At 39.8% G+C, this 12,350-nt stretch overlaps 1 protein-coding gene across 1 annotated transcript in view; it reads right to left on the reverse strand.

Moving 5' to 3' along the window:
* The window catches only part of LOC102020128 (histone-lysine N-methyltransferase SETMAR), a 13,447-nt gene extending 13,166 nt beyond the window's left edge, over window positions 1-281 (reverse strand). The window contains exon 1 of the mRNA XM_005383745.2: window positions 46-281. Within this exon, the coding sequence (XP_005383802.1) occupies window positions 46-162 (117 nt within the window). The 5' untranslated portion in view covers window positions 163-281. The remainder of the gene's footprint in view (window positions 1-45) is intronic.
* Window positions 282-12,350: the final 12,069 nt, after the last annotated feature.

The following is a 12,350-nucleotide window of genomic DNA, read 5'->3' on the forward strand; positions in this document are numbered from 1 at the left end:
CCCGCCCCGCCCGCCCCGCCCGCGGTCTCCTAGCCCGGCCCCTACCTGGAAGGGCTCTGGGCCCGCCCCCGGGGGCCACGCGCTCACGGGCAAGTTCTCCTGGCCTCGCGCTACATCCAGCTGTTCCGTTGGGGATTCCAGCTCCTCCTCACACGCTGCCATCCAGAAAGGCGACTTCGCCACAGATTCCGTAAATATTTACTCGCCTCTCCCTTCTCCTCCTACCCGGGCAGTCCGGCGCCTCGCAGAGGATGCTGGGAGTCCTGGGTCCCGCGGCCCCACTGCCTCATGGGAGTTGTAGTGTTTCCTACTCCTCTAATGGGGCCTTGAATATTTTGGTCTGGCTATCCCTGTTGGAGCCCCAGATACAGCTGATAATTACAAAACCCTGTAAGGTATGGACATAACTGTTGGAATACAAATAAAATGCTTTACTTTTCTCTGGGAGCATTACGGAGGGGATTTTAGAAGTGAGGCATTTGTGAGGGATTTTGTGGCCTTAGTACACTTTTGCTAGACTCATCAGATGAAAGTCTAAATGGGGGTGCAGCGGGCGCGCAAACTAGGGTTTCTAAAGAAGGGGAGCTTGCGGGGAAGTTGGAAGACCTGGGATAGAGTTTGTGCCCAGGTTGCAGAATAGCCATTTGGAGTGCCATAGGCATTTGTGTTGGGTATGGCCCCCTTCATGATAAAGATACCGGTTCCCCATCAGCTTAGCCTGCTTCCCCACTACCCCAGGCTTGGGGGCGAAAAAAGTAAAAACAAAACACTCAAAAGACCAGAATGCTAATACAAATGCAGATGGTTACAAATGGAAAAAAAAAAAAGCTGGCCCTAGGCCTTGGGCGAGCACTCTGCCATAGAGCTATTCCTCTAGCCCCACTGGAATGGTTTCAACCTCTTTGATTGTCTTGCTTTTCTTCCTCTTCTCCCTTTTCCCTTGTCGGGTTTTTTTATTCTTTTTTGGGACAGAGTCTTGCCATGTAGCCCAGGCTGGCCTTGAACTCACTGCGGTCCTCCTGAGTACTGGCGTTAGGGTCTTGCACAGCCACACCTGGCAGTTTGTGTATTACTTTTTCATTTTAATACTGTCCTAAGACAAAAGTGCAACAGTTTAGAGCCAGGTGTGGTGGTAGATAGCTATAATTCCAGCGCTCAGGAGGCTGAGGCAGGAGGATCGCTGTGAGCTTCAGGTCAGCATGGGTTGCATATAGTGAGTTCAAGGACAGCCTAAAGTATATAGTGAGATTCTAACTAAAAAAAAAAAATCCCAAAATTTTATAACAGTTTAGAGATCTTGACTTTATTTTCAATTCCAGAGTCAGGTAACACTTCATTCCATAAAATACAGTAAGTGTTCTAATGGGCTGAACAGAAGAAATTGGTTTAACAGGCAGAAAGGGCTGGAGAAGCAGAAACAATGCATAGAAGCTGACTGGTCACTTACAAATTAAGTAGGGACAGGAATACAGAAAAGAGGAAAATACCTGATTAGTTACCATCAGGTTACTTTTTTATGTGTGGAAGAATTAAGGCAGAAGAGCTTTATTATTGTCATGCCAATTGAAAAGGGTTTGGTAAAGTTGGCTGTTGTCTAATCCCTGATTTCTCCAGAAGATCTGATAAACACCTCTGCTTCAGTTTGGTGACGTGAAACTTTAGTGTGACTATTTTGATTCTTATGGTCTGGTCCAGTGCAGGAGTTTAGTCCAAAATAAAGGCCTCCTACAATTTTTGTTTAACAGTGCCTTTTTGTCATTCAGAATGTGAGTGTTGCGGGGTTCTGTTCTTGGTCCTTTTCTTTTGTCACCCTCCCTGGGCTTACTCCATATTAACAACCACTCATGATTTCATATAGAAAGGACTGAATAGGAGATTAGGGTGTAGCAAAGGCTGACAGGGGAAATAGTCGTGGTCTGTTAGTTAGCTACGAGATCCTGAACACATGCACAGAACAGTTCCCAAAGCTCTGCGTGTGGACTTCTGGGGAGAACTCCAGCAGATTCTCAATAGGACAGCCTAGACCTGACCTCAGCCTGAGGCATGGGACCTCAGCACTGCCTCTCAGGACCCTTGACATTTAGACAGTGTAAAAGGACATGTCACTGCCATGAAGGCTTTGCTATCCTAACTTTCTCTGATAGCCCATGCTGTGTTTTCCAGGTGCAGTGTGTAGTTCTATCTTTGCTCTTACCCTCTTTTTTCTACTTACTTAGCCCAAGCTCTCTCTGTAGAGCCAGTTTCTCTCCAACTCTTGTTGATTCTACCTCTATGGTGTTTTTCATTTTAATTTCCTCCTACTTAGTCCTAGACTCTCATTTCTTGCTTGACTTACCTAATCATTTTTAAAAATCTGTCATTTCCATGCCCTCAAATCTCTCATACTGCCACTGCTGTACTAGTCTTTTAATATACACATTCACTTATTGTAGTCTACTGCCTATAACTCTTGTGTTCACTCTATGTTTTCTCTCAAAGGCTAACCTCTGTTTTCTGGCTTTTAAGGTCCTAGACTCTGCCTATTTCTTAGGTATCTATTAATATTACTCTCTGATTTGAACCCCTGAATCTACCTTTTCTCAACATGCTGTGCTGCTTAGACCTCTCTGCCTGTTATCACACTGTATTCATGTCTCACTGCCTTTACTCCATATTTTGTAGTTACTCAGCTTGTGTCCCATTGCCTGTATCTTTCCTGACTCTGTTACTGATAGCGTTGGTTACTCTCTTTACATTGATTCTTTTTCTTTATAAACCTTTTTGTCTTGTCCCTGCAACTCTTTTAGTATATCCATAGGTAACACCCTCTTATTGAAAACATACACACACTTTCACATGCACATACATTCAGTATGTACATTTACTAGTCTTTTGATATATGACCAAGAGTTTGTATGTGTGTAGATGTAGACTACTGATCAGAGTTTTATGTTATATTTACTTGTCTTCCAGTTCTGGTATCTTTAAAGTGGGGCAGGGGCTGGGGACTTAGCTCAGGGGTAGAGCACATATCTAGCATCTCGCACAATGACCTGGGTTCAGTTTCCAGCATCACAAGGAGAAAGAGGTTAAAAGCCGGGCAAAAATTAAAATATATGGAAGCAGTTTGAGACTATCTAACTACACACCACCTGTCTTTTTCTCACACCTACTTCAATGGCGTGTGTGTGTGTGTGTGTGTGTGTGTGTGTGTGTGTGTGACTTGCTTTTTTCTTTTAAAGTCTTCATAGAGTTCCAGTTAGGCATCATAGAAGGAAGAAATTCTTTGCACTCATAGTTCACCATCATTTTCATAGATAATTATACTAACAGTTATACTAAGTGTTATCAGGTTTGGGAACATACAAAAAACCATGTTTATAAATGTCAGTATTTATGAGCAGGTTATAAAGTCACTGAATTTTGTACTGAAGTACACATCTATTATAGTCACGGTTTGCAAGGGGAACAGTTTAATAACTTATAGGATTATTTTATAGTAGTCCCCCAAAGAATTTGCACAAAAGAGTGCAGGAAATCTGTCCACACACTGAAGACTCAAGGAATCCAACCGAGGACCTGGATCCCATGGCAATGTCCTGCATGAGTCTAGCTGGAGAACTAGAGCCCATGACAATGTCTCATACAGGTCCGTTTCACAGATCTGCGCTGGGAATGCTCAAAGGGTCAGTAGTGGAAGGTAGAAAGTCTGTGCTAGTGGGATAAAGGCTCTGAGCCAACAGAATGAGGGTTCTACACTGGAGCCAGGAAGTGACACTCAAAGTAAAAACCAGAGCTCCCCCGAAAAGTACCACAGCCATCCTCAGCAACAGAAAGGTCCTGAGCTCCTCCGAATGAGAACAGCCAAGTTCATATCAGGAAAGCCAGCACGACAAGCTCCTCTAGGAGAACCAACAGCCCCAGGAGAACCAACGGGTCCCTAACAGCACCTCTTCTTCTCTACTTCTCCTTTGTATTTTGTTGGCCACAATCCTGAGGTAAGCGTCCCACACCCAGCACCACACTGGTTCAGTTCAGCTGGGTGTTGCAAGTTGACCACCAGTTGTCAGTCCACCACACCATTTGATAAAAAACTCTTTGGACAGCAGCTTTAGAGAGGGAAAGGGAAAGCTGGTTCTATGTGGAAAAGACCAAAATGTAATGGTTAGGATAATAGGATCTGAACTCAGACATGCTCATAGTTACTTTGTTTGTCACTGAGACATAATACCTGACACAACTTAAAGGAAGAGAGGTTTATTTTGGCTCATGGTTATGGAATACTGTTGGCTGGCTCCAAGGTCGAATGCATGGTAGAGGGGCAGGCAGAAGAGGAGTTGCTCACATCATGGCGTCCAGGAAAGGGAGAGTTAAGGGAGGAACTGGGAAAGGAGATCTACCCTTCCAGGTCACACCCACAATGACCACCGCTTCTGCCAGAACTCACCATCTAGTAACAAGTCAGCTTCACTGCACTGCCCTGGCACCTTTCAAAAGCCCCACCATTGAATACATGAGCTTTTGGGGGGACATCTAGCTAAAAACTGCCATGTTGAGAACAGCTCTTGAGAAACCCCCAGGGGAAGGACCGTGAAAAAATGAAGGCAAGAGTGAAAAGGCAGAAAGCTGAGGTCAGGTGGAGCCCTCTGTCTTGGTGGAGAAAAGAACTGCAGTGTGTTTATTTATATACTTGGTAGGTTGATGTCAGGTGAAACCCCTGTGCCTAACAGCTTGTTCACCTAGCTTGCCTCAGGCACCCTGTGTTCTCTGGGCTGGATCAACCTGTTCACCTGGCTCGCTTTGGGCACTCTGTGTTCTCTGGGCTGGCCTTGCTCTAGCCCCGCATGTGTGATCAGTCTTCAGCTTCAGCCACTCCCCATAATAAGCTATATAACATATGCTTTATATTCCAACTTTGTCACTTTCTGACCAGGGACAACAATTGCTAACACTTACTGGGCCATTATTATGTGCTAGACACTGTTTTAAGAGTTTTATATGTTCTAATTCACTTATACATCATAATAAGATCCTTGAAAGCTCCACCATGCAGTCTTTTTAGATTCAACTGAAGTTCAGACTCACAGGCAACACTTGGCATTAAGTTCACTCAGGCTACAGGATAGGAACAACAACCTGCCAGCAGAGAGGCCTCAGATGTCACTGTGTGAATAGTGGTTGTAGCTGTCCATAAAGCAGATCACAAAGCTGCCTGGGACATTTATTCTTTGTTTTCTCACAAGGTGGTTCAAGTGCAAGGAGGTAATATCCTCTTCAATGGGTGGGAGCATCGCGAATTAGAAGACTTGTGTCATATGAGCCACAGACTTCAAGGTAGTCACCTACTAAATAGTCTGAAATAGTTGCATACTATTTTTTTTCCCTTAAAAAGGAAGATGGGTCAGTTACATAATGTAATTCCCTGCTTATAATATAATTAAAAGACATACTTTTAATTGGTGCTTTGGTGACTTGCTATGGAATTTTATTTATTTATTTATTTAGTTTTGGTGCTGACAATTAAACTCATGACCTCATACTATGGAACTTCAGATGTGGGAAAAATTACTTTAAGCTGAGGAGATCAGAGAAAACTTCATGAAAAAGGCAATTTGCCATAGGCTTTGAAGTATAGATATAGGATTTAGAACAATTAGGAAAAGGTGTTTCAGGCGAAAGGAACCTTAGTTGCAAATGAATAAAAAGTGTGTATAGGAAAGAGAAATTTCTGATTGCCTGAAGATAAGATTCATTTCATTTTTCAGGAATTGTAAATGATAAGAAAATTTTGCAGTTACTCAAAGAGCATCCTGCCCTTTTTTCTCTGTCTCCCTCCTATCTTTATTTCTTTCTTGATATTTTGAGACAGGGTCTCCCTATGTAGTTCAGATTGGCCTTGAACACCTTATGTAGCTGAGAGTGGCCTCAAACTTGTAGTCCTCATGCCTCAGCCTCCCAGGTATGTGTGCTGTCATGCTTGGCTTCTGTTCTTTCATTTCAAGAAAAAGTTTTTGAATATTAATGATGTACACAGTGCTGTGCTTAGCAGTTGAGGGGAATATACACATGAAAAAGACATGGTGCCTTAGGAAGGCTTGAAGTTTTACAAATAACTATACATACAGAGGATAAATAGAATTATAAGAATATTGTAAAGAAAAGATCATAAGAGCTGTGAGGGGAACTACATCCTTGTATTTGTGTCTTGCTATGCTGGTTTGATTTTGATTTCTTCTTGGTAGTACTGTCTGCCCTTTGTAAAAATGTTGAGGGATTTATTTTACTTTATTTCATGAAGCTGTCAATGATGTTTGCAGAATAAGATATTCAGTTCATGTTGACCCTTCAGTTTAGTTGTTTTTATCTTGCTGGCAAAGGCTCCAAAAGTATTTTATAGAGTGTGAGATTAAAATAATGAGAGGATGTTTGTAGGGTGATATAAGCAATCTTCAGAATACCAGATAGTCTTTCATTTTTTCCTGGTTCAGAAACCTATCTTACTCTTTTTGATTGTTTGATCAGTCTTACATTCTTAAGTCTGGTAGACTGAACAACTTTGTTGCAGACAGCAGTATGTAATGTAGCAACCTACATTATCATTTTGTTTTGAGGTCATGTATCATTTTTGTTGTTTTGATTTTGTTTTCATTGTTGTTTTGCTAGTTTTTTTAATTATAAAAAAACCCCCATCTTATTTTTCTCTAGACACCTGCTTTTCATTGACCAGGACCCTTGATCTTTAGAGTTTGTTCTGAAAGCCATTATAGGTAGATGGTGAAAAGCAGGTATCTTTATACATTAGTGAGTTGCCCAAATTGACTGCTATAAATAGGCTTTGGACTGGAATATTGCATTACGTATTTAAATTTGTTTTGGATTTTCACTGACAGAAGAAAAATTAATCTGGTCAGCAATAAATTGAATAAAAGGAAAACAATGCAATATGATAAAGCTAGCATTCTGTATGTTGAATTATCTTTGGATAAATTATGGAATATAACTATATGATATTTCTGTTTTTATGTTTTTTGACGTTTAACAAAAGTGCACTTTAATTGGTAGATTTTAGTCATGCTTTTTTCCTGGCCTGGGTTTTGATGTTCTGTGTGGCTTTGTCTCACTAGCTTTATCTGAGCTCAATACTTTATAGTCAGTGATGGAAGTTCTAAAGGCAGCAGAAATTATATATGTGTTAGTGTCAATGACAGCATGAATAGTACAGTTTGGAATATCAGCTTTTCAATAGGAAATATCACTACTAGATATTAAGTAGCTATGGTATAGGCAATAATAAATCTTATTTATCTTATCAAATAAGATTGTGTAAGTGAATTAATTTGTAAGCAAGCAAAGCATAATAGTTCATACCTTTTGGGAATTTCTGCCCAGATTGATACGTATTTCCCTGTGGGAATATACCAGCCCCCACCCAACCTATCTCATGAGGTGGGCTTCTGCCAGTTGTGTTTATGTGATGTGGTTAGACCCATGCATTTGGCTTCTAGGTGCACGCTTGACTCAAGCTAGTATTCAACTGGATTCTCATGATAAGGAGTTGGAACCAAATAACTGCTGAAACTGTGTCATTGTAGCATTATTTGGGATATGGTTGGAGAAACAGAGAAAAAATCTTCTGAGAGAAAAACAAAGTAGATGAGTAACAGAATTTGTTTTGTTCTCGATAGCTGTTTCTGGTTTTAGTCCTTTTTGATTCATATGACATATGTGTGTTCTCATAGCAAACCCTTTCTTTGGGTTTAGGTTAAATCAGAGCAATTTCTGTTATTTTGGTCAAAGAATTTTGAGTAGTAAAGGTGCTGTGCACACTTATGATGACATTTTAACCATTATCATGATGATGATGATGATGTGATGTGAGACAAGGTCTTCCTATATAGTTCAGGGTGGCCTTGAACTCACTTTGTAGCCCAATCTGGCCTCAAACGTGTGGCAGTCCTCCTACCTTAGCCTCCCAAGTGCTGGGATTACAGGTGTGTGCCACAATGCCTGGCTTTATTATTAGTATAGGCTGAATAAGGAGCTTTTATGCTCTGTATAGAAGTTAGTTGATGTCTATGAGATTTTGTTCATTGCAATAATGGGTAAGTTATTTTTTAAAGCACTTTGTCTTTCTCATGTGTTTTCATTAGAGAATACCTGTTTCAAGTAATACAGAAAGAAATTTCCAACATCAGGAAGAAGTAGAAGCTATGAAATTTCTGCTTAGTGAAATACATACTAATATAGTAATAATAGGTAATACATATATTACAGACAATTTGAGGCCAGTATTGTTAAAAATACCAAAATGGAAAGTAAATTGCACTAAAAAATGTCTTTTTAGTAGCCCAAATTTTATGGTAAAGTAGATAATTTTAAAATAAGAGAAAATATGGCATATTATTAACATAACTCAAGTTGTATCTTACAAAATTGTGATCCTGTATTATTTATGCTTCCCAAAAGATATTAGTTTGTTCTTGTGTTTGAACTGCTACTAAATATATTTTCAGTGTAATAAAAACTCTTGCATATTGTTCTATGCTTTTATCATTGCTTTATAGTCTTATGATATCTGTAACTTCCCTTTTTGACATGACAACAGAAAAACCATAAAGATAAAATCACAATAAAAATATTTTTAGTGTAAGTATGTTAGTGGTAATACCCAGGATTGATGATTATAGAATATCTCATAGTTGTGTACTATCAAAAGAGAACTGTTAAGAGGTAAAGAGGTAAAAGAAGGGAATTATGTAATTGTTTAACCTGAAATATCAACAAGGAATTGATTTTACTCATGAGAAACACAAGAACAAATTTATTATCATGTTTAAATACCAAGGTTCTGAGAATGAACTTTGCTATTATATGTTCACACACTTTCATTTTCATTTCAGTTCTAGGTTGTAACATTTGCATACACTACCTTGAAAATGATCACCTATGAACAAAACTTTTTAATTTTTAAAATTAGACATTCTAAGTTTTAATTTGGCTCTTTCAATTTTTGAATTTTAAATCAGGTCTTCTAATTTTTAATTGAATCTTCATTCTCATCTGTATTAAGGCACACAGTCTGGGGTTTGTTTTTGGTGGGGAGAGTACTGAGGATTAAATCCAAGGCCTTCAAGGCCCTGAGCTATATCCCTAGCCTCTCCACCCTCTGCCTTTTTTTTGATCCAGGATCTTGCTAAGTTGATAAGTTGCCCAGGGTAGACTTAAACTTGAAATCCTTCTGCCTCAGCCTCCAAGAGTGCTGAGATTATAGATATGTGCTATGTAGTTTTGAAAGCAAGATGTGCATCTTTTGAAAGTTGGTATCATTTTTTCAGTTGAGTCCTGTTACAGAGAAATCCCGCCCCCAGGCATTTGAACCCAGATCTACAAGTGCCTGCAATTTCAATGGATACGTCCAAGTATCATCTGAGAGTGGCAATTATAATTCAAGATTCTCACAACTTTTTAGACTCTCAGCAGCATTTTTGCTGTGGTAGCTTCCTTTAATTCTGACTCTAGGAAATGTAAGCAAACACAATGGGTTATCCCAGGAGATAGAAGAGAGAAGTAGGGTTTATTGCTTACAGAAAGATAGCTCCCATAACACTGTCTCCTCAAACATGAGGGAGAAAGGGATCACATTAGGAAGAGTTATGCATGTTTATAAGGGAAAGACCAGTCATCACATGTAGAGGCAGGCATATTCCTGAGGATGCTCCGTTTGAGACTGTGCCTCTTTAGACATTGCCTGTTCAAAAATGGCAGACAGGAGTACTTCCTGGGTGAAAAATTTAGCATTGTAATGAGAAAAGCAAAGTTCTTGTAGTTCACCTAGAGGAATGACTCTAACTTGCTTCTAAAAGCTCCTGTCTAGCAGCTAAGAGAAGGAGGAATAGAAGGAAAATAGGGAGGAAGCGAACAATTTTACTCAAGTACCCAAGACTAACTCTGGAAAAATGATGAGTTCTTATTTTTATGTATTTCAATCAGGGAAGCTTTCATGTGAAAGAAAAAATATATTTTCTTTCTTATTACCTTAGTGTTAATGTGTTTAAAACAGCTTCATGATATAAGTAGGTAGATCTTCATATATGAACTGAGGATTACATAGACGCCCTCGCACTTGTGTTCTAACAAGACCTTCTGCAGTGTCTACAGTGCCTGAAATTCCCATCATCCATTTCTTCTCATTCGAATGTCTTCCATTTGTGATGTGTTACTTTTTCCATGTTGTGTTTTTATTTGAACTCCAATATTCTTGGGAGCAAAAATATGATAAATAGAGCTGTTTTTTTTTTTTTTCATCCCTTCCTTCTGACAAGGTGGTATCTGGGGCAGCCTGAGAACTTAGAGAAATTGGTAAGGAGGAGGAAAAAATGACTGCTCTTTCAAATTTACTTTTATTGAGCACTTAACTCTTTTTCTACTCCTAATGAATACTTTCTCTGAGGATAAAAATATTTCATATCTGTTCTGACCAGTACTGTAGCCACCAGCCACATATGACTACTGCATACTTGAAATATAGCTAGTGTGACTCAGTACCAAATTAAAATTTTTAATTAATCTACACCTGATTTAAATGAACACATGCAGCTAGTGGGTATAATGTTTGGATAGCATATATTTAGACTATTATGGCTTGTACCTGGTTGTCCCCCTGAAAGCCTCATGCACTCATAGGTAGGGCTTTTCACACATGGCTGGGATTAAAGGTGTGTGATTACTAAATTAGTTCCCCAATTGGCTAAGCATAGTTCTGGGTATGGATAATTGGAAGGCCCACTCTGGGTGTGTGTGGCCCCACCTTAAATGTGGGTAGCCTAGGAGAGATAAAAGGGTGAGGCAGGTGCTGCTGCCTGCTGCTGCCTGCTGCCTGCTGCCTGCTGCCTGCCCTACCACACCATGAATTGTTTCTCCTGTGCAGTGTCTGCTTACCATGCTACCCCACCTTGGAGCCAATCAACCATGGACTGAAACCTCTACAGCCTGTAAGCTGAAATAAATCTTTCCTCCTTTAACTTTGGGTGTTAGCTATTTTGTCTCAGCAATGGGAAAAGTGATTAAGATATAGATACTATACTAAATACTACATTTAACAAAAAATGAGGTCTTATTGTCTTGCCTGGGCTGGCCTCTAACTCTGGAGTTTAAGCGATTCTCCTGCCTTAGCCTCCTGACTGCTGAAACTATACCAACTGCATCTAGTTTACTACAAATATTATAAATTTCCTAACAACATTCTATGTCATAGGCAGTTTTATTACTTCATTGAACAAGATTTGAGAACTGAGATTCACATAAATTAAGTAAATTTTTGATGTATTCCCACATTCAATTTTTTAAGCAATTCAGATATCTTCAGTAATATTGAGTGATAAAGTACATTTGGGCCCAGATCTGAAACTGCTTCTCTAAAGATAAAGTTGCTCACCATTTATATTGCCAAACCTTACCCATATTTAGAGACTGCCTACTTTCTGGCTGCTGCTGAGGAAGTAAAGTATTCAAAGTTATGGAATTAAAAAAATAGCTTAGTTACTTTTCTTGTCACTGGGACAAAATACCCCGCACCTCCCCCGAAAGGAGGAGGCGTTTATTTTGGCTCATGTTTCAGTCTGTGTTGGCTGGCTCCAAGGCAGGATGGCATGGCACAGGGGTCTGGTGGAGGGACAGCTGCTCACCTCATGGCAGGAAAGAAGCAAAGAGAGAGTCAAGAGAAATGCCAGGAAAGGGGACTGTATTTCACACCCACAGGGACTCTCCTCTTCTGACCAACCCCCACCTCCTGTAAATAGCAAGTCAGCTCCAACACCTCCATAATCCAGTCACATTCCAAACACATGTCCCCATTACTTACTTTCCAAACACATTCCAAACACATGGGGCTTTCAGGGGCCATTTTAGATCTAAGCCATAACAAACAAACAAATATATGTAACTTAAGAGCTATTTGTCCTAAGGGTTGTGCCCATGGGCTTTGAAAATATAATCAGGTTAATTAGTCTCCCTCAAGGGAATCCTTGATCTCACTGCAGAATATTCTTGTCTTGGAATCTGACTACTGAGAACAGCCCATTAAGCTACTGAGGTTCCTGCCTTGTGACATCCAACTGTTATTACTATAATTTTACTAATGGTGAGTCATCTGTGAGAGAGGACTGAATAGTATAAATCTATTGCATATATGATTATGTCTCTCTTGGTAGTAGTAAAAATGCTGAGAAAATCACCAATTTATGAATGGCCATAGAAATGATTTCTAGTACCATTCTCTTTATCTTTTTGTCATTAAAAAATAAGCAAATAGAGGAAACATACTGCTCTAAGACTGCATCACTTAGCCAAAATAGGTAGCTCTTTTAACTCCA

The sequence above is a fragment of the Chinchilla lanigera genome, unplaced genomic scaffold (genome assembly GCF_000276665.1).
Source record: "Chinchilla lanigera isolate Chin_1 unplaced genomic scaffold, ChiLan1.0 scaffold00020, whole genome shotgun sequence".
In the NCBI taxonomy this organism is placed as follows: domain Eukaryota; kingdom Metazoa; phylum Chordata; class Mammalia; order Rodentia; family Chinchillidae; genus Chinchilla; species Chinchilla lanigera.